Source organism: Stegodyphus dumicola, chromosome 1 (assembly GCF_044657685.1).
Source record: "Stegodyphus dumicola isolate Sdum_Otavi_A_Nest chromosome 1, ASM4465768v1".
Lineage (NCBI taxonomy): Eukaryota > Metazoa > Arthropoda > Arachnida > Araneae > Eresidae > Stegodyphus > Stegodyphus dumicola.
The window spans coordinates 279,441,319-279,461,266 of NC_140768.1; the positions used below are offsets into that span (position 1 = coordinate 279,441,319).

Consider the following 19,948-nt stretch of genomic DNA (forward strand, 5'->3'; position numbering starts at 1 on the left):
TCAGAATAGATTTTTATAAGTTCTAAAAGAGGTGTCTTGCAAGAGCAATCATATTTATCTATTTGTTCAAAGACCATGTATAAATCTTGTTTGTGTTTTTTCATTTTTATATCTAAAGGCTCGTGGTTATTTATTTTCATTCGCTTTGCCTTAGCCTTAATATTATCCAAATATTTCTCAAAATCTAATTCATCAGTGGAAGAGGATGATAGAGACTCAGTTGCAATATCTACAGTTTGACTGTCCTGATTTGAATACTCCATTTATTCTGAGAATTATTTCATTCTTAATGAAAGTTCATAGATGAATTTCTTTGCCTTTTTAATTTGTTTGTCATCCAACAAAATTCGGCATTCTGGATATATATATATATTGAACCCAGCACAATCTTATTGTCTAGCAAACTAGTTTCTCTTTTCTTCACTGAAGAAATGGTTCCTTTTGCAATAAACTCTTCATTTCAGAAAGAATAAAAATCACATTCTTCCAGTCTTGCCTCTTGTTAATTCTTCAGATTGTAGCTTTTTGGTGGCTATATACGGTATAGAAAGAAGAGTTTCCAATTCTGCAAGATCATTCCACAGTCTTTCTGTTAGTGAAATATTAGGGTTATTTACATCTTCTGAAAAAGTTCTTAATAGTAACAACCACTATATCATCAAATATGTACTTTTCCAGTGCGTTGCTCCTTTTCCTGCTCGCTTTCTAAGAATGGCATCAATTTTGGGAGTTCTTGCTGCTTACCTAAATTCACCAATGAGATTAGTAACTAAATGAATCAGTTTAATCAATAATGGCAAATATCACATCCATCCTGCTCCCTTATATTTATTTACTCATATGTCAATAAAATGGAAAATAACTATTGGCAAATATCACGTCCATCCTGCTCCCTTATATTTATTTACTAATATGTCAATAAAATGGAAAATAACTATTTATTAATGTATATAGTCCACAAATAAAAATATTAACTTAGTTTGTCATTATTTTTTTTTTTCAATTCACATTAATTTCATTTCAAATTCAAACTGTTCAACAAAAATTGGAGTCGGAGTCAACGTGTTCTTTTAGCAACTCCAACTCCGACTCCTTTTACCAAAAATCTACTAGACTCTGATTCCAACTACATAGCCCTGTATTTTATTCTTAATTTTTTTCAAACTCAGAAGAAACAGGCAAGTTTCCAAGCAAAAAATCATTATCTTGTTAGATTCATGAACACATGGAAAGGTTCTTTAAACACTTCAATAAACTTTCCATAAAATTGCATTGAAAAGTAATGTTCAAACATACAAATTCAGTCTGCCTCTGTCTCACCTTTATTCTTACCTCTGTCATGCACCAAACAAATAGTTTATACAGTTAGTAGTATATTGAAATTTCAAGTGACATTCCTTGTAATAGTACAAGGGTGTTATCCAGTGAAATAATTTTCCATTATTATCCATTCTGGAATTTCCCCACTTTTTTTAAGTCTGATGTATGCACTTTTCAGATCATCTTGTGTATATACACATTTGATTGAATTAGCTTCAATAATTCAATGGGCACTTACTTATTTAACTGTTTGATTCACAAGCAGCGTGATTGCGCTATTGAGATTTTATGTCGAGAAAACCCAGTACATTTCGAACAATGTGGACAAAATGAGAAACCCTTATAATAACCCTTAGAATATGTCCAATCGCTTTGCAAACTGCAATAAATGTGATGGAGCAATGAGAAAAAGATGAGAATTGCATTACCTAACAAATACAAGATGTGCTATTGCTCCGACTGGGATTCATCAATGTAAAGTAAACAAAGCGCTATCGCACTGCTTGGTGTTTCTTGACATAAAATAAAACAGGCGCTGTAGCGCTGTTTGGGCCTTTTCATACTCATTTAGAGAAAGCGCTGTTTGAGATTCTTCAAAAGTGTTTTTTCAATACCCCCTGGGACTCAAACGGTTAATAAAATATATATTAACTATTTCAATAATATAATAAATTGATGAATATTTTAATAAAAATATATATCACTTTATTAAGTACTCAATTCACAGAAAATTGTGACATTCTGGTAATAAAACCATGACAGAAAATGATGTGACTTCAATCTGGTATATATTTAACATATGGAATAGTTTTATTTGCACGTGTTTGCTTATTAGGATAGGCTAATAAGGAATAAGTGAAATGACATAATTTGCTGTGCAGCTCCTAGAGGCAATACCAACTTTTCAAGCTTTATTTAGACTATGATCATAAGTTTACCAAGAATGTTGTCACAGCCAGGAAACATCCAGATAATACTCAAGAGTAATTTATCAATAACAAAAGATAACAGAAAGGATCCTGCAGGGTAAATTACTGACAACTTTTATGACAGGGCTACTCATTATGCAACAAGTAATAGCATCAGCACAAAAAAAAAAAAAAAAAAAAAAAAAAAAAAAAAAAGCTCTGGATTCAGCAGTTAAAACCATTAACTCCAAATCAGTGATAGTTAGAAAAATGTTACATAGTCCAACAAATCTGATTTTATAATATCATATGGATACAGTAGGTAAAAAAGTATTGGCAATTGCCTATAATTGATCATATTTCCTAACAAAGGAGATGCTTGACAATTTTAGCTGAACATAATGAACACTGGAGGTAATAAACTCACAAATCTAACAAAACTTTCAATTTAATATGTCTTTTACACAAAATATACAATAAAAATGTAAATTTGCATGTCAAAAAAGTATTGGCAAAGTTCTAACTGCAATGCAAATTTTGTTATGTTGAGGTCACGTGTTTAGACTGATAAGAAACCCTGTTAATATAAAGTCTGCAGTGCTACATCAAAACTTTTAAAATGTTATTTTGCTAATACTGTGATAAACTGGCTTTGAAGTTGAAGGAGTTGGATGTTAATGTTAAAAACATGATTATTCAGCTCAGAAATGAGAGTTTATCTTATTGTGCTATAGGATTACAACTGAACAAAAGTTTATTTACTGTTAGAAGTGTTGTAAAAAAGTTCGAAGAGGCAGGATTGATGAAAAAAAAGATTAGAAGTGGAGGGCCTCGAATATTTTCTGCAAGATAAAATGAGGCATTATCAAAGAGGTTTAGAAAACGCTAAAATAAATGCATCCCAGTTAGCTGATGATGTTGCTAATACTTCGCATAAAACTTTTAGTGTACAGACTATACAGAATGTTTGACATAGAGGAAGTTATTATGGAAGGGTAGCTAGAAAGAAACCTTTCATTTCAGAAATAAACAGGAGAAAGAGATTGGATTTTGCAAAATCTCATGTTAATTTATAAGACGAATTTTGGAACACAGTTATTTTGTCCAACGAATCAAAGTTAAATATTTTCGAGAGTGATGGATGACAATATATGTGGAGAAAACCTAACACCAAACTGGGAAAACAACATTTAACACCAACTGTAAAACATGTTGGAGAGAGTGTCGTAGTTTGGGGCAGTATGGCAGCCCCCACCACCACCTCCCCAAATGGAGTTGGTAACCTGTGCTTCATTGATGGTATTATGACAGCACATACGTACATTGACATATTGTGCCATAACATAAAATTCAGTGCCCAAAAACTTAACTTAGGATCATCATTTGTGTTTCAACAGGACAATGACCCTAAGAATGCAGTGAACCTCAATAGTTACACTATAACGCTCCTCGCCAGTTAAAGACATCGCTTGAATCACCTGACATAAATAAATTCAATTGAAAATTCATGGCACAAATTGGACATAGAAGTCAGGAGACAAATTTTGTGTAAAGATGAGCATATACTCCTGCAAGAATCTCACAAAATTCCTAACAGGACTTTGGTTTTCTCTATGAGAAATAGATTACAAGCTGTTATAAATGCAAAAGCTGTGAATACAAAGTATTAAATTTTGTTCCCACATTTTGCTGCATGATCTTGCCAATACTTTTTTTTTTTTTTTTTTTTTGACATGCAAATTTACGGTTTTGTTGTATATTTTGTGTAAAAGGCATAGTAAAATAAAAGTTTCATTAGATTTGTGTCTTTATTGCTTCCTGTGTTCATTATGTCCAGCTAAAATTGTCAAGGATTTCCTTTGTTAATTAGATTGATCAATTACAAGCAATTGCCAATACTTTTTTTTTTTTTATCCACTGTACATCAGTATAACACTTAGTGAGCCAAAGTTTAGTATAACACAGAAGGGTCCAACATATATGGTGACAATATTATAAGTTATTAGTAATCTTGTAATGGTTTGCAGAGCCTTTTCATAGTAAAGATTACATTTATTACCAAAAAAGTACTTTTTGAATGTTAATTTACCTAAACATATATCTATACAACACATAAAAGAATGAAATATAATCTAAATGCTGAACAAATATATCTAGAAGTGGCTACTGTCCATACAACTATACATTCAATAGGTCATGCTACAAAGTTTAAACTGTTTCATGATGATTACAAGAGAACTAAAAATAGTTAAGCTATTCTTTAATATGCAACAGCTGCTTGTTACTATTACAGAAGCATTAGTTAACATATTTTTATGCTGCGTTTGGAAATTTTCACTCAATAAAGTCAATGTTATCACAGCTACAAGGAGGTCTGATATGGCCTTAAAGTATGCCTAATAAAATGGTTACTTGTTACATTAATAATGAATAAATAGTTTTAAGAATAATTTTATTTCAAGGAAAATTCATCTGAACAGCAATCCATACAATTACAGAAATAGTTTAATGCAAAATCTTGATATTAGTATGCAAAATAACATATTTGTCACACCTGGAACAGAAGGTAATTTTCTTATTCTAGGGTCTTTAATATTGTTAACTAGAAATATATTGAATGCTCCAGTTAGTACAGCTACACCAGTGTAAAACTTCGGACTGTTGAAAATTCTACATTCTAAAACTCCAGTATCCTTAACATCCTAAAACAAAATTATTTATATAAAAATATGAAATTTCAATTTTCCTCTTTAATGATATACAAAGATTTACAGAAATAAAAAAAATAAGATAATTATAAACATATTCTCTCACTTAACAAATACTACAACATAGCTTTTGATATCAGTTTTAGAAAGTAAAACATTAATTTTTGTGTAATTAAAGTGAATGATATAATTAACATTTTAACAAGAAAACAATTCTTCATATCATAAATATTCTTAATAAAAATATAATGATCTAATGGATATATATTTCATAAAAATGAATTAAGCAATGTTAATTTGATAATAAACAGTGCAATGCAAATTTTTCTGAATTGCTTTTACTCTACTAAGTTATAAAATATGCTACAAAAATAATTTAGAGTAATAAAAAAATTATATTTACATTGAAATTTAATGCTCTACTCAGCTTCATAAAAAAAATTTTAAATAATTCAATTTTTGCTGAAAACATTAGATTCCTCACTAGTAGTTTTAACAAATTTTAATAAATTTTAACATGAATCCATTAAAAAAAACATTTAAAAGTTTTAATTCAGTTTAAAAACTGCTTAGTTATTAAAACTAATATTATCTGTTTACTTCCATCAATTAATATATTTTAATCAAATGAAAAACTTTTCAATATTAAATGTACTTTACTACATTTTATACTATGATATCATTAGCTTAAATATGAATTTGAGGCTTTACCATAAATGATTCATTAAATTAAAAAAAGAGAGTATTTTTTGTTTATCTGCAGCCCCTTCCAAAAGATAATCAAATCATTGGTAACTAATTTTTTAACAAGCTAATACGTGAAAAGCTACAGTAATTTTGAAAATGGCAATGCTCTACGAATTTCATAAAAGAGCAATGAATGAATAAAATTTAAAAAGCAAGAAACAGCCATAACAAAACACTTACCTTTCTTACCAAAATCCTAATGCAATTTGTTTTGCTCTGTTGTTCTGCCCATGTACATCGTGATCTGTTTTTGCTTTAAAAATATCAGAGATTTGTAAAAATTTAGCATGGTGCATGTTGTTCTCATATATACTTAGCAACCTGTTTATGCTTTAAAAAAAAAATCAGAGAACTGCACAAATTTTGATTCATAAAATTTGACTGTTTATGAAATACAACTTTACGGAATGTGAAATTTTGCACTGTTGAGCAGAATGCTTCCATATTTTGGAAAATCTACAACCCTTTCATTTTAATCAGCCAGCAAACTCCCCAGTCTCACTACGATTCCTTGCATGAAAAAATGCAATTCATGCGAGAAAAACAAAATTAATGACTACTAAATTTGAAAATGGAAATCCACTCTCATCTGCTATATGTGTGTGCATATCTGGGTTGGCATATAGATACATTTTGTGAAACTCATTGATTGTAAATACTTTTCAAGTGCAGATACTGATGATCAGAAAGTATTTTTAAAAAAATTTCATTCAAATGAATATGTTACAAAACCAATCACTAGGATAATCAATTTAACAAATAAATTAAGAGATGCAATTAAACCACAAAGTTTATAGTTGATCTTCACAATACATTAATTTTAATATGGTGCATCTTGTTCTATAATGGAAATCACTATGAATATAAAGTTCATGAATAAATTATAACTAATATTCTTGACTTTAAAAAAAACTGGATACCTATGAAACAAACTGGAACACTATTCCAGAGAAATTCCAATTTTATTTCCAAAATGAGCTTTTTTGCTGCAATACATGCAAATTTAATACACAACTCAAGCTAACCAATAAAATAAAAAATTAATTTCATTAACAGAATAATTAAAACAAAGTACATTAAATTCAAACACTTTCTCACTCTAAATTTTAATTTTAATAAAAAAAAAGCAGGGGAACAAAGTAAAAAAAAAAAAAAAAAATTCTTTGGTTTGATTTACTTTCAATAAACAATATTACAAAGTCATAAATTATAGACCAGTGGTCTCAACCATTTTAGTCCTATACATCCTTTTTCCTATTTGCTAGATGATTATCCCCCCCTTACTTTCCAAAACTCGAAAAATATACATGTACATTTATTTAGATAAATGTACATGTATATTTTTCATGTATATATAAATGTACATGTACATATAAATGTACATGTACATGTATATTATGTATATTTATTTAGATAAAGATTATTTTTTAATATGTTTTAAAAAATCAGACAAGAAAAAATATAGAAACTGTTGATAAAAACCAAAGTTTGAACAAAAGTAGTTTTTTATATTCATAAACTAAAACTAAATATTTAACAGGTAAATAAAAGGCTGGCATCATTCCCCTTCTGAGACTATGAAATTCCCCTCTCGTTGAGAAACCCTGGTATAGACATTAAGTAGATGTGAATTTTACTAGATTACCTTTAAAAAAATTGCTTCAAAACAAAATATACATCTATTATAAATATTTATTAAACAAAAAGTGATTAAACAAAAGTATTTAATGAACTGTCAAATTAATTTCATTTCAATTTTACATAAATATTTAGAAGCCATATTAATAATCAATTGCAGAAAAATTTTTACCTGACCCATACTAGTTGTCATTTGTAAATTTCCATAAATATCATAAAGTAAAACGTTTCCATCTTCAAGCACACATATTAGATCTTCACTTGAAGACCAACCCATATGAACTAACGGTCCACTATTCCACTATAAAAATCAAAATATCAATAACAAATAATTTTATTAAAACATAATATATTTAATACTAAACAGCATAAAATAAATTCAAGCTTAAAAAAATTATCTTACTTTGATTGTGGATAATGGTTGCCCTGAAGCTGAAAATATGTAAATATTGGATTTGTTTGCAAACTGTACTTTTTGCAGCTTCTTTTTATCTTGTGTCAAAGCTAAAATTTAAGAAAAGGAATATATTTAATGCCACAACAGTAAAATTGTAATCATGATCTAATATTATGGACCTTTAATCTTATTATGTCTGAAAGAATATCAGCGTTACATAATTTTAAAAAATATTTGTTTGATAACAACAACAAAAAAATAATTATAGTTAATTACAAAACATTTTTCGTTTGAATATTACTTGGGCTGTTATTTCGCCTAGATATCCAGGGCACTTATGTATTTACAATGTCACGGACAAAGGTTTCATACATCTCCATCATCAACTTTTGTGCCAATCCACTGAAAAATGCAATTATCATTTACTGGAACACTTTAGAGTTAGTAAATGATTTTAGTAACAAGAAGAAGGGAAAAAAAGGGGTGATCCTATATGCTCAACCACATGCATTTCCATCTGCATGTCAGGTACAAGGATAAGTAGATATGACACTAAAATTTCACCACAGACTGTACAAGTACAGAACCACTGCACTAGCTGTGCAGTTTCGTCCCAATTTTGAAGGAGAACACCCCAAAGGTGGTCCGAGTCTCTCAACCCTTTTCCCACCAGTGACTTGAAAGGACTTTTGGCTCCCCATGTATTTAAGTGTCCCCTTGCCGCACAGACACTATATGCTTACAAACATCCATGCCTTCTCTGTGATTCAAACCTAAACTCATCGATACAGCAGTCAGTGTCACTAACCACTATTCCATGTGGGTAGCTGCTGCTACAGAACAGGTGTTTCAGTAGTGTGGATGATATGGCTACTTTTAGAACATCTTGATAATTACACAGATGTTGATATCAGTGAAACATTTAACAGCATCCAACCTACAACCCAAATCTCATTTCTCAATGGTGCTTACAATTTTTTGCAAATGTAAGGAAATTCTTGGATGAAAAGTGCTCTGCTGAAAATAGCATTTCAGCAGTACTGCTTTTCTATATGGACTGGTGGTAGAACTGAATGATAAGCATATATTTATTTATTTAATTATATTACAAATTCCAAACATTAGCGCTTAAGCCATTAGTTCACAGGCTACAGTACGCTTTAACAATATCCTCATACCAAGAAAGTGCAATACCATTATTTAAATGTTCAAAAATCATAGGCTGATTGAAGTCACACAAAACACAGTTTGAGGAATCCACCACTCCAGTTCTGTACAGGTGGTCTTGCAAACAGTCACGTCTGGTCAAACATCTAAATAGAGCTGCCGCTGTCTTTCTTGGAAAACTACGAATAAAAGTTATCTCTTTCCTCAGAATCCTCCATCTCTTATGAATCATATCCTGTTTAAGCACGTTGAATCATATCCTGTTTAAGAATTTTCTTAAGAGTCAGGTTAAAAAACAGTTTAGTCATATGGAAAGAAAGTGGTTGATTAATGCATTGCATTATCAAAGTTCCTTTCTTAGCCAATGTATCAGCTTTTTAATTGCCCACAATTCCACAGTGGGCCATTGGAAAGAAATTTTGTGTGCCATTGAGTTAAGCAAATGTCTACAGTCTAAGATTCTTTGGGAACTATTTTGATTATTCAGGAGGGCTTGAAGTGCACTTTTGGAAACTAACAATAAGACTGCCTTTACAAAAGAGTGGCTATGAATCAGCAGTTGATGAATAGCCACAGCAATGACTTTGATTTCCCCATCAAAAGCAGTAGTAAGAGAGCCCATTGATAAGTAGAAACTAAAAACATCACTATAGATACCTGCTCCAGATCTAACATAGAGCCATCAGTGTAGACACACAATCACTCATTTTGAGGCTAACGAACCCCAATAGCTTCCATTGCAATAGATCTTAACTGTGAATCGCTCATTTTATTTTTAACAACTCTTTGTATAAGATCAAGATTTATATTCAAATTTAAAAAGTCCAAGGGACAATGGAGAGGAGGTAAAATTAGATAATCTCAGATCAATTTCAAAGTATCATATTGTTGCGTGCGTACGGGTTCGTTATGAAATGAATGCACAAGTCCAAAGAAAAATAAACAAAAATTTATTATTATCAAAACAAAAATGCTTAAATTTTCTCATATTATCATGCAGTATTACAATATCTCACAGTAGTTATCTTTTAACTACTCAAATGTCTAATAGAACGTAATTCAAAACAGCTAAAGAAAGCTAATCCGCGAATTCTCTACAATCAACAACAAATTAAGCAACTACTACAAACTGAGAGGTTTTCCTCCTTTTATAAGATTTTTAAATCGCGTGCGAGAATTTTCTGGTACTTTCTCGAAATCAAAAAGACATATTTATTTAATGTTAAATGCACATGCTCTTGTATTTTTAATTTTCCGGCTTAGCTTTTTTCTTTTAATATTCGTCACGTGCTGCACTGCGTGGGAAACAAAACCCACGCAATAAAATAATTTAATTTATAATTGAACTAACATTAGCTTTTTAAATACCAAATTCGTAAAACTGCCCCCTTCCCAAGGACTGCACGTCCCGGGCAGTACAATCCCTGAACAGGAAGCTAAACTTAGAACTTTGGCATAAATGCATAAATAAGCATTACATTACAATAATAAACAACATGAACAATAAATGCAATAAATAAAACAAATCAAATGTTATCAAATACAAATCAAATAATAAATGCAAATCAAATACTAAATACAAATCAAATCAAATACACATTTAAAAACAGAAAGGACCATGTTCTACAATTATTTACATTACGTACTGTTGTGGTGATCCACGGTTTGAAAATGGTTTCTGAATCAGAAGAGATTCGTGCACTAACCTAGTGCTTCGCATTAGAGAGTAAAGAACATCTATGATATAAAAATATACTTTTATTTACACAGCGAAAATGCGCAGCAACATTATCAACGAAAGCTCATTCTCCTAATAACATACTTCTTTTTTCACTCCACTTGCGCATGCGCATTGACAATTACCAAAGGAGCTTGGCAGATACTGCCATCTGTTGGATAAACTATTCGCTACATATTCCTCCCACCTGAATTTACTGGGAGGTAAATTCACACATCTGTTAAGTATAATATATGCATAATAGTACAGTATACAATATTCAAGTATAAAATTATGCCTACCAAGATGTTCTAATTAAATTGAAATACAAATTTACCTGGAGATGCAGCATTCCATAATTTTCTAGACATATTAACAGATAATACTAAACCTAGAAAAATAAAAATAAATCAAATTATTAAAAAGTATTCAAACAAGTACAAAACATTTCACAGACGTATCACTGGTTTCACAGTTCTACCACTGCTGATAGTCATAGGAATATTTTCAGTCATATCCTTTTGGACTGGGTTATCCAGCTCAAGTCTGTACAGTCTTTGCACTGGTCTCAGAAACTCAGAAGTCTCTGTTTTTATGACAGCAAGTCTTATTTGTCCATCACGACCAGGTAGCAGCTTTATGACACGCGCCAGGTTCCAAAAAGCACGTTTTTTGTTGTTATCTTCAAGTAGAACAATTTCACCCACCTGGAGAGGTTTAGCTATAGAATTTTTAATGGACTGCTGACGTAACTGTCCTAGATATTCCACACGGAATCTTGCTCTAAGTTGTTCTCTCACCTTTTGTAGATACTTAGCTCGTTTACTCAGTTTTTCCTTATCCACTGTATCGATATCAGGTACTCCTGATTTGGAAATCTCCTGCAGGAACATTTCTGGAGTTAATGGGGATGAATCTTCAACGTCTTCCGACACGTAGGTAAGTGGCCTAGTATTGGTAACTCTCTCACAGTCGCATAGTACTGTAAGCAACTCCTCGTAATCCAGGGCAGCGCGACCTAGAACTTTTCTCAGAATCTGTTTCACCATTTGAACTAAACGTTCCCATCAACCGCCCCACCAAGGTGCGGAAGGAGGAATAAATTTCCACTGAATTCTTTGCTCAGCGGCCTTTGATCGCAGACTCTCCCAATCAATTGTATGCAGAAGACTCTCCGCTCCTTTAAAATTACTGCCATTGTCTGAGTATATTATAGATGGTCTTCCGCGACGAGAAATGAAACGTCTCAATGACTGGAAAAAAGCTTCAGTTGTCAAGGATGTTACTGACTCCAGATGAATGGCCCTATAGACCGCACATGTGTAAAGAACAATATAAGCTTTTCGACCATCTTTAAGGTAGAGGGGTCCTGCCAGATCGACACCCACTATCTCAAAAAGCTCTGATCAAACCATCACAATCAACTATAGGTCTGAGGTCTTTAATTTTATCATCGTTCACACTCTTAAATGATTCTCTTTGAATCAATAACATAAGAGTTATCTCAGCTCTTTCAATTTCCGAAACTGACAAAATTTTGGAGGTTTCGTTTGTAATTCTTCGTAATTTAAAGTAAAACCTAAGAATCCAACCTAACATGTGTACAATTTTCTTTATGGATGAAAAGTACCTGTAATACCAATTGTCATGTTTAGAATCTTTGTTAAGAGTTGTCAATACTGATTTACGCCTTTCTGAATTTATGATCTCTTCGTCCGGCAAATCGGTGCCTCTTGACCATGACAATTCTGGTTCTAACATCCATGATGGGCCCTCCCACCATTTCGACAGCAAAAACTGTTTAACTGAACAGCCTCTAGAAGGGAGATCGGCGGCATTCAGCTCCGAAGGGATGTAATGCCAATCTTCTATTTTTGTAAGTGTTCTGATTTCTTGGACACGATTCCAAACGAAAGTTCCCCACCGTACGTCTCGCTGGATCCAGCACAAAGTGGTTGTTGAGTCAGTCCAGAAGAATGTTCTTAAATTTGGCATGTTCAAATCTGAAAAGACCATACGTCCCAAGCGTGCTCCGATTAAGCAGGATAATAATTCCACACAAGGAATGGATATACTCTTTAAAGGCGCAACTCTAGTGCGTGCTTGCACAAAATTTAAATAAACCTTATTTTCGGTCTTCACTCTTAAGAAAATACAGGTAGCATAGGCATGCTTGCTGGCATCGCTGAAAACATGAAGACTTACATCTCCGTTAACCGATCTGTCAATATTAAGCCATCTAGGAATTTTGACATCAGACAGCAGTTTCATTTCCTTTACCCATTGTATGGACTTCTTTTCTAAATGTTCTGGCAATTTTTGATCCCAATTTAATCGTAATTTCCAACACTCTTGCAATATCACCTTTGGGAACAGGGTAACGGGAGAAAGGAAGCCTACTGGGTCAAATAACTTATGCGCGCAAGAAAGGAGTGTTCGTTTACTCGCGACAATCTCCTCTTTCTTTAGTGACTCAATTTTACAGGAAAGTGTATCATCCTTCAAATCCCAGTTTAACCCTAAAACGCAAACGAATGTATCTAATTTAGAGTTGGGAATTATTTCGTTTTCACAATTCGACTGCCATCCTCTAAGATTAAACTTTCCCAGTGACAATAACATTCTCGATTCTAGTACAAATCTATTCAATTCTTCAACATTCTTAAAACTAGTCAGGCAATTATCAACATAGAAGGACTCCTTCAAAATGTTGGCTGTAACTGCAAACTGATCTGGGGCACGATTTAAATGATAGTTCAACGTAGCGGCTAACAAAAATGGACTACAGTTAAGCCCAAAAACCACGCGACTATGTCTGTAAATTTTAGTATTCTCTTCTTCTGCACCTTTCCAAAAGAAACGCAAATAATCTCTATCCTTCTCTCTTATACCAATCTGCAAGAAGGCTTTCTCAATGTCTGAAATTACTGCAAGAGGATATTTCCGAAAACGATTCAACAATGTTGGAATTATTTCTATTAGGTTGGGACCTTTCTCAAGACAATCATTTAAGGAAAGTTCTCCTTTGGCGTGTGCCGAAGCATCAAAAACTGGCCTTACTCGCGTAGTTTCACTAGATTCTTTAAAAACCGGCCTATGAGGCAAATAGTGCTCTCTATCTACTTCGCCTTCATTTGCCTCTTCAATAATTCGTTCCTTCAACCACGTATCAAATACTTCCTGATAAACTTTAATTTGATTCGAATCTAATAATTTCCTTCGCGTATTAGTCAGGCGTTTTTCTGCCAACGTTTTATTATTAGAAAAGCGAGAGGGGTCCAATACCCAAGGTAATGCAGCTTCATATCTCCCGTCTGAATCCAAATTCAAATTTTCCTCAAAATATTGCATGGTCTCCTCATGAATTTCAGCTTTCTTTTTAGACTCAACTGGGTCATTTATACCAATAACGTCTAACTTCCACAAGTTTTCTGCTGATCTTTCGTTTAGCAATAAAGAAACACATGCAAGAGAATCATTTATACCCGAAGATTCCTTCGCTGGAATTTTACCCATTAAAATCCATCCCAAACTTATTTCCATCGCGACCGGACCACTTTGCAAACATTTAATATTTCCAGTGAATAATTTTCCAGCAATATCAGAACCTATCAACAATTTAATGTCACTTTCGTTTTCGAGAGCATTACCCTCTACATCTGACACTTGAATATTTAATTTACGAAGTTCTTTCAACCAAGGACCTTTAGGTATTTTCTTAACATCAGAACAGATAACAGATTCACTTAAACAATGCACACTACATACATATTTATTATCAAGGCTACTCAAATTAACTATATATTTAGAATGCAATTTTTCTTTTGTTTCTACACCTCCGAATAATTTATGAACTAATTTCACTTCACCAACACTGTTACATTTCAAAGAATCTGTAATATCTTTCATTAAATAACTTCTCTCGCAACCCGTATCTATAATCCCTCTGACTATCCTTTCCCTGTTGCCATTTTTTACCCTTACGATTAATGTTTGTAGTAACACATCGGAGCTCGCGGATCTGCTAGCCAAAACATTGACTTCATTTTTCGCCACAGGCTCTACTTGTTTAGTCTCTTTCAATTGAGAAGGAACTTGTTGACACATTACTGCCAAATGCCTTTTCTGGCAAATTAAACACTTAACCTTGGACTTACAGTTACGAGAAATATGGTTTTTCTTCAAGCATAATAGACTTAAATATTAAATCTTTTTTATCCTGATATGTAAGCGTACTAGCTTTAAAACATTTTTCTGTTAAATGTGGCTTATCACAAAATAAACACGATTCCTCAACTTTCTTAATAGGAGCATTTTCTTTAAATTTGTCTCCTGTATACAAATCATTACAAGTAGGAATATTAGACTCATCATTAATGTAACTTTTAGATTTTCTACTTTTATCAAAAGAAAAACGCGCTAATTTAATTCTCTCTTCAGATATCACTTCATTTTTCAAAAACAGAAGAATAGATTCAAGATCGCTCTTACCTTGTTGTGACGAGCTCTCCCGTTCCCTCTCCCACACGCGTAAGATGTCAGGGGGCAGGCAAGATTCAACTAACGGAAAAATAACACTAGCGTATTTATCTTCAGTCACACCGAGAGATTCCAGAGCACGCAATTTTGTTTCTAAACTGTCGTACAATGATGATAGCGCAAAGTCCTTTTTGGTTGCATTATTATTTATCAACACAAGATTCAATAAATCCCGAACGTACACTTGTATAAGAATATCTTCACGTCCAAAACGATTCTTTAAATGTTCGATGACTTTCGGATAATTTTCTTTAGTTGTCGGGAAACTCTGCACTATTTCCCGTGCTTTCGATTTGGCAGCAGTAGCCTGGATCAGATATACGAATTTCAAATGATCATCTAGCACTGGATCTTCGTGTATCTTACTAAAGGTATTCCAGAAATTCAACCATTGTCGTGGATCACCTGTAAATTCAATCAAATTTATTTTCGGAAGCTTCAAATTCGTTGCCGTTGTTCTTGAATCAACAGTTCTGGTTTCATTTACCGATGCATGAGTCAGCAAATTTTTCTTTAGTTTCACAGTGATTTGCTTCACTTTCATCCTGGCTGCTATTAATTTCTCCTTGTAAGTCTCACATGACTCAAATTCTTTAGTATATTCTTCTTGCAAGATCTCTTTCGATTTTGATAGGAGATCCAATATTTCTTCATCCAACTGTTGTAGTCAAATTCTTTTATCTTCCAGAATTTCCAGGGACGATAATAGAACATCACTGTTCAATTCTGACTCATTCAAATGTCCATGTAGGCTATTATATGCTTTCGTGAAGGCTGCACGCAGTGGTATTCTTCTTACTTTCAAGGCTTCCATTTCTGCTGTTAAACCATCAAAAGTGTCCTTTACCTAACTAATGCGTCCTGTTAGACGGACGCCACTTTTTATTGTGGTGATCCACGGTTTGAAAATGGTTTCTGAATCAGAAGAGATTCGTGCACTAACCTAGTGCTTCGCATTAGAGAGTAAAGAACATCTATGATATAAAAATATACTTTTATTTACACAGCGAAAACGCGCAGCAACATTATCAACGAAAGCTCATTCTCCTAATAACATACTTCTTTTTTCACTCCACTTGCGCATGCGCATTGACAATTACCAAAGGAGCTTGGCAGATACTGCCATCTGTTGGATAAACTATTCGCTACACGTACTATGGCCATAGTAATGAGCTAACCTGTCGTAATGAACGACTTTAGGTTTAGAGTTCAAAGACTAACAAATCCGAACCACGACGTCATTCAGCCTATTTAGGACTGTGTACAGGCCATCCCAAGGTGACTGTAATTTCGGACAAAGTCCTTTCCGTCGAATCGGATTCCACAACCACACCTTGTCTCCTTCGTGGAATTGATGTTCAGTAGCTCTTGTGTCGTATCGGGTCTTCATCTTCTCCGTCGCCAAGTTGACTCGCTCTCGTGCAAAGTTGTGCATCACTTCAAACCGGGCCTGGAGATCTTGAATATATTCCTCAGACGATGAAGGAGCATCCGGAGTGCGGCCAAACAATAGATCACAAGGCAGACGAAGATCACAATCAAAGAGCATCTGTGATGGAGAATAGCTGGTAGTCTCGTGGACAGCACTGCGGTAAGCCAGTAAAAAGAGTGGTAATTTCTTGTTCCAGTCCTGTTGGTTTCTGGAAACCACTAATGAGAGGTTATTAAGGATGGTTCGATTGAACCTTTCTACCATGCCGTCCGACTGGGGATGCAATGGCGTCGTTTGAGTTTTGTCAATGCCAAGTAGTTTGCATAGTTCTTTGATTACTGCCGAGGCAAAATTCCTTCCCTGATCGGAATGTAACTGAAGAAGCACTACGAACCTGGAAATCCAGTGCTGTATCATTACCTCAGCTACTGTGACAGCCTCTTGATCAGGAATAGGATAAGCTTCAGGCCACTTGGTGAAGTAATCAATGACAACGAGTATGTATTTGTTGCCATCAGCAGTTCGTGGCAGAGGTCCCAGGATGTCAAAGGCGATACATTCAAAAGGCGCCCCTACGTTGTAACGTTGCAGCTTGCCTCGGCTGTGTCTCCTCGGTCCTTTCCGACCTGCACAGGCATCGCAAGATCGGCACCACTTTTGCACGTCATCCATTGCATTATTCCAGTAAAAGCACTCACGAACTCTCTGCAAGGTCTTATTCCAAAGTGACCTCCTGTAGGGCTGCTATGTAATTCTTTAAGGACATTAGGAATGCGGAATCTTGGAAGTATAAGTTGCCATCGGAACGTCTTCCCATCATCCGATTCGAATTTCCGGTATAAGACGCCGTTTCAAATGTGAAGTGAATCCCAGAGTGCCCAATATTGTTTGGTTGTAGGATTACAGATAGAAATGTCCTGCCAGGTAGTTTTTCTGTTTGATGACTCCATTAAATCAATTATGGGTTTAATGTCGCGGTCTTCCTGCTGGTCTTTCCAGACTTCATCATCCCTCCACGGTTCTCGATCAGCCGATGTTGATGTTGTAATTTGTCTTGCGACCAGAGTCAGCAACTCGTATTTCGCTTCCACCCTGGAACAATATCAGCAGCTTTCTTGGCAAGGTCTTCTAGACATGGCGTCGGCGTTTCCGTGTGATGATCCCTTACGACGACGGATAGTGATGTCATATTCTTGGAGTCTCTGTATCCACCTGGCTATTTGACCCTCAGGATTCTTGAAATTTAAAAGCCAGGTCAATGATGCATGATCGGTGCGGAGCAGGAATTTTCTGCCGTATAGATAGTGATGAAACTGTTCTACAGCTTTGACTATGGTGAGCAACTCTTTCCTGGTGACACAATAATTCCTCTCCGGTTTAGACAAGCACTTGCTCCAGTACACCACTACATGTTCTTGGCCGTCTATTTCTTGGGACAAAACAGCACCGACACTTTCATAAATGGTCAGTCGAGCTGAGGATATGTCAGGATTGAAGCAGATGTTAAAGCCTCCTTTAAGTTGTTAAATGCATCCTCGCATTCTTTTGTCCACAAGAACTTTTGGTTGCTCTCTGTCAGCTTGTGAAGGGGTCTTGCGATATAAGAAAAGTCCTTCACGAATCTCCTATAGTAGGTGCAAAGCCCTAGGAAGCTTCTCAGCTGATGGACATTTTCGGGACGTTTCCAGGATTTAACCACTGACACCTTTTCATGATCCATGCGCACACCTTCTGCAGAGATGTCACCCAGGTAAGTCACTTCCTTTCGGAACAATTTGCATTTAGCGGGACTCAGCTTCAGATTGGCTTCTTTCAGTTTCTGAAGCACCTTCCTAAGATTTTCTAAATGTTCTTCAAAACTCTTTCCAACGATGATGATGTCGTCCAGGTATATCAGGCAGGCTTTGTAGAAAAGGCCTTTCAAAACAGTCTCCATAAGACGTTCGAATGTTACCGGCGCATTACACAGTCCAAACGGCATCACCTTGAATTGCCAAAGCCCTTGTCTCCTAGTAAATGCCGTCTTTTCTTGGTCTTCAGGCTGTATTTCTACTTGCCAACACCCACTCTTTAAATCAAGTGTTGAGAAGCACTTGTTTCCAGAAAGAGTGTCTCGAATGTCGTCAATTCTATAAAGAGGGTAACTGTCTTTCTTCGTAACCTCATTCAACCAGCGATAGTCAACACAAAATCTTGTTGAGCCGTCTTTCTTTCTGACTAGGACGATGGGAGCTGCCCATGGACTTACTGAAGGCTCGATGACATCCCCTTCTTCCATATCTTTTAACAGTCTTTGTACCTCTTCCTGTTTAGCAAACGGTACACGTCTCGGATGTTGCTTGATCGGGGGATGATCGCCGGTATCTATTCTATGTTGTGTCAAACTAGTTCGACCCACGTCAGAAGACGAACGGGAGAAAACAACTTGAAGATCTTTAATGACGCAATCGGCAGCATTCCCCTCTTTATCGTTTAATTGCGCATTCTGCAATAACTCCGATGTAATGCTCTCTGAGGACACGGATTCTTGGATGTTACTCTTTCTTTCAACTGTGGTTACTGGAGTATATGGTGCAACCACTTCACCTTTCTTAATAATTCTCCCCTTCTCAGTTACATTGGCGACTTTCACTGGGATAACCGTGAGATAACTGGATAGGTCGACGAGTGTTGAGGCTACTAGAACTCCTTTTGGGATATTACAGTTATTGGGATATTCTATGATGCCATAGCGGAAATTTCTGTTTTCGGCTATGGATCCAGGAAGTAAAATTTCTGTTCTTGCCGGTATTGTGATATTGTCTTGTGCTATGATTTTATGAACAGATTTAACTTCTTCATCATTAACTCCAAATAACGCTATGTCCTCAGATGTAGAATGCAATTCGTTATTTTTAAAGTCCAAGGAAAAATTGTATTTCCTTAGAAAGTCCAATCCGAGTATGCAAGAATCAGTGATCTCTGCTACATATGCCGTGTGATGGTAAGCGGCACTTCCAAATGTGATGTTAACATTTACTTTTCCATCGATGTCGATCTTCTCACCGGACACAGTCTGTAGGGTAACGCAGGACGGCGTCCAGATAAGTTTGCTTCCCAGTTGTTGAGCCACATCTTTTTGGATGATGGTAACGTTGGCTCCTGTATCTATCGTCATATTGCAGGGAACTCCATTAATATGTCCTATTATGAAATGTCCATTACTGCCGCCTCGCACTGCAGAAATATGAAGCGCTTTAAACTCGGGGCTTTCCATTATCTGGCAACCTCCCCGCGAGATGGCCACTAATTAGTTTCCCTGCTGTTTGTTAGGAGCGGTCTTAGCATCCGTGCCCTGGGGTGTTCTGTAGTTTTGTCGTATGTGTCCTTCAGCAC

General features: G+C 34.9%; 1 protein-coding gene across 2 annotated transcripts in view; it reads right to left on the bottom strand.

The window, feature by feature from the left end:
• Vps16A (vacuolar protein sorting 16) overlaps positions 1-19,948 on the bottom strand; it is a 68,260-nt gene that overhangs the window by 36,898 nt on the left and 11,414 nt on the right. For both annotated transcript variants that reach the window (XM_085807524.1, XM_085807519.1), the window contains exons 3-5: positions 7,725-7,825; positions 7,494-7,622; positions 4,783-4,930 (exon numbers count right to left, since the gene is read on the bottom strand). In XM_085807524.1, the coding sequence (XP_085663650.1) occupies positions 4,783-4,930; positions 7,494-7,622; positions 7,725-7,825 (378 nt within the window). The remainder of the gene's footprint in view (positions 1-4,782; positions 4,931-7,493; positions 7,623-7,724; positions 7,826-19,948) is intronic.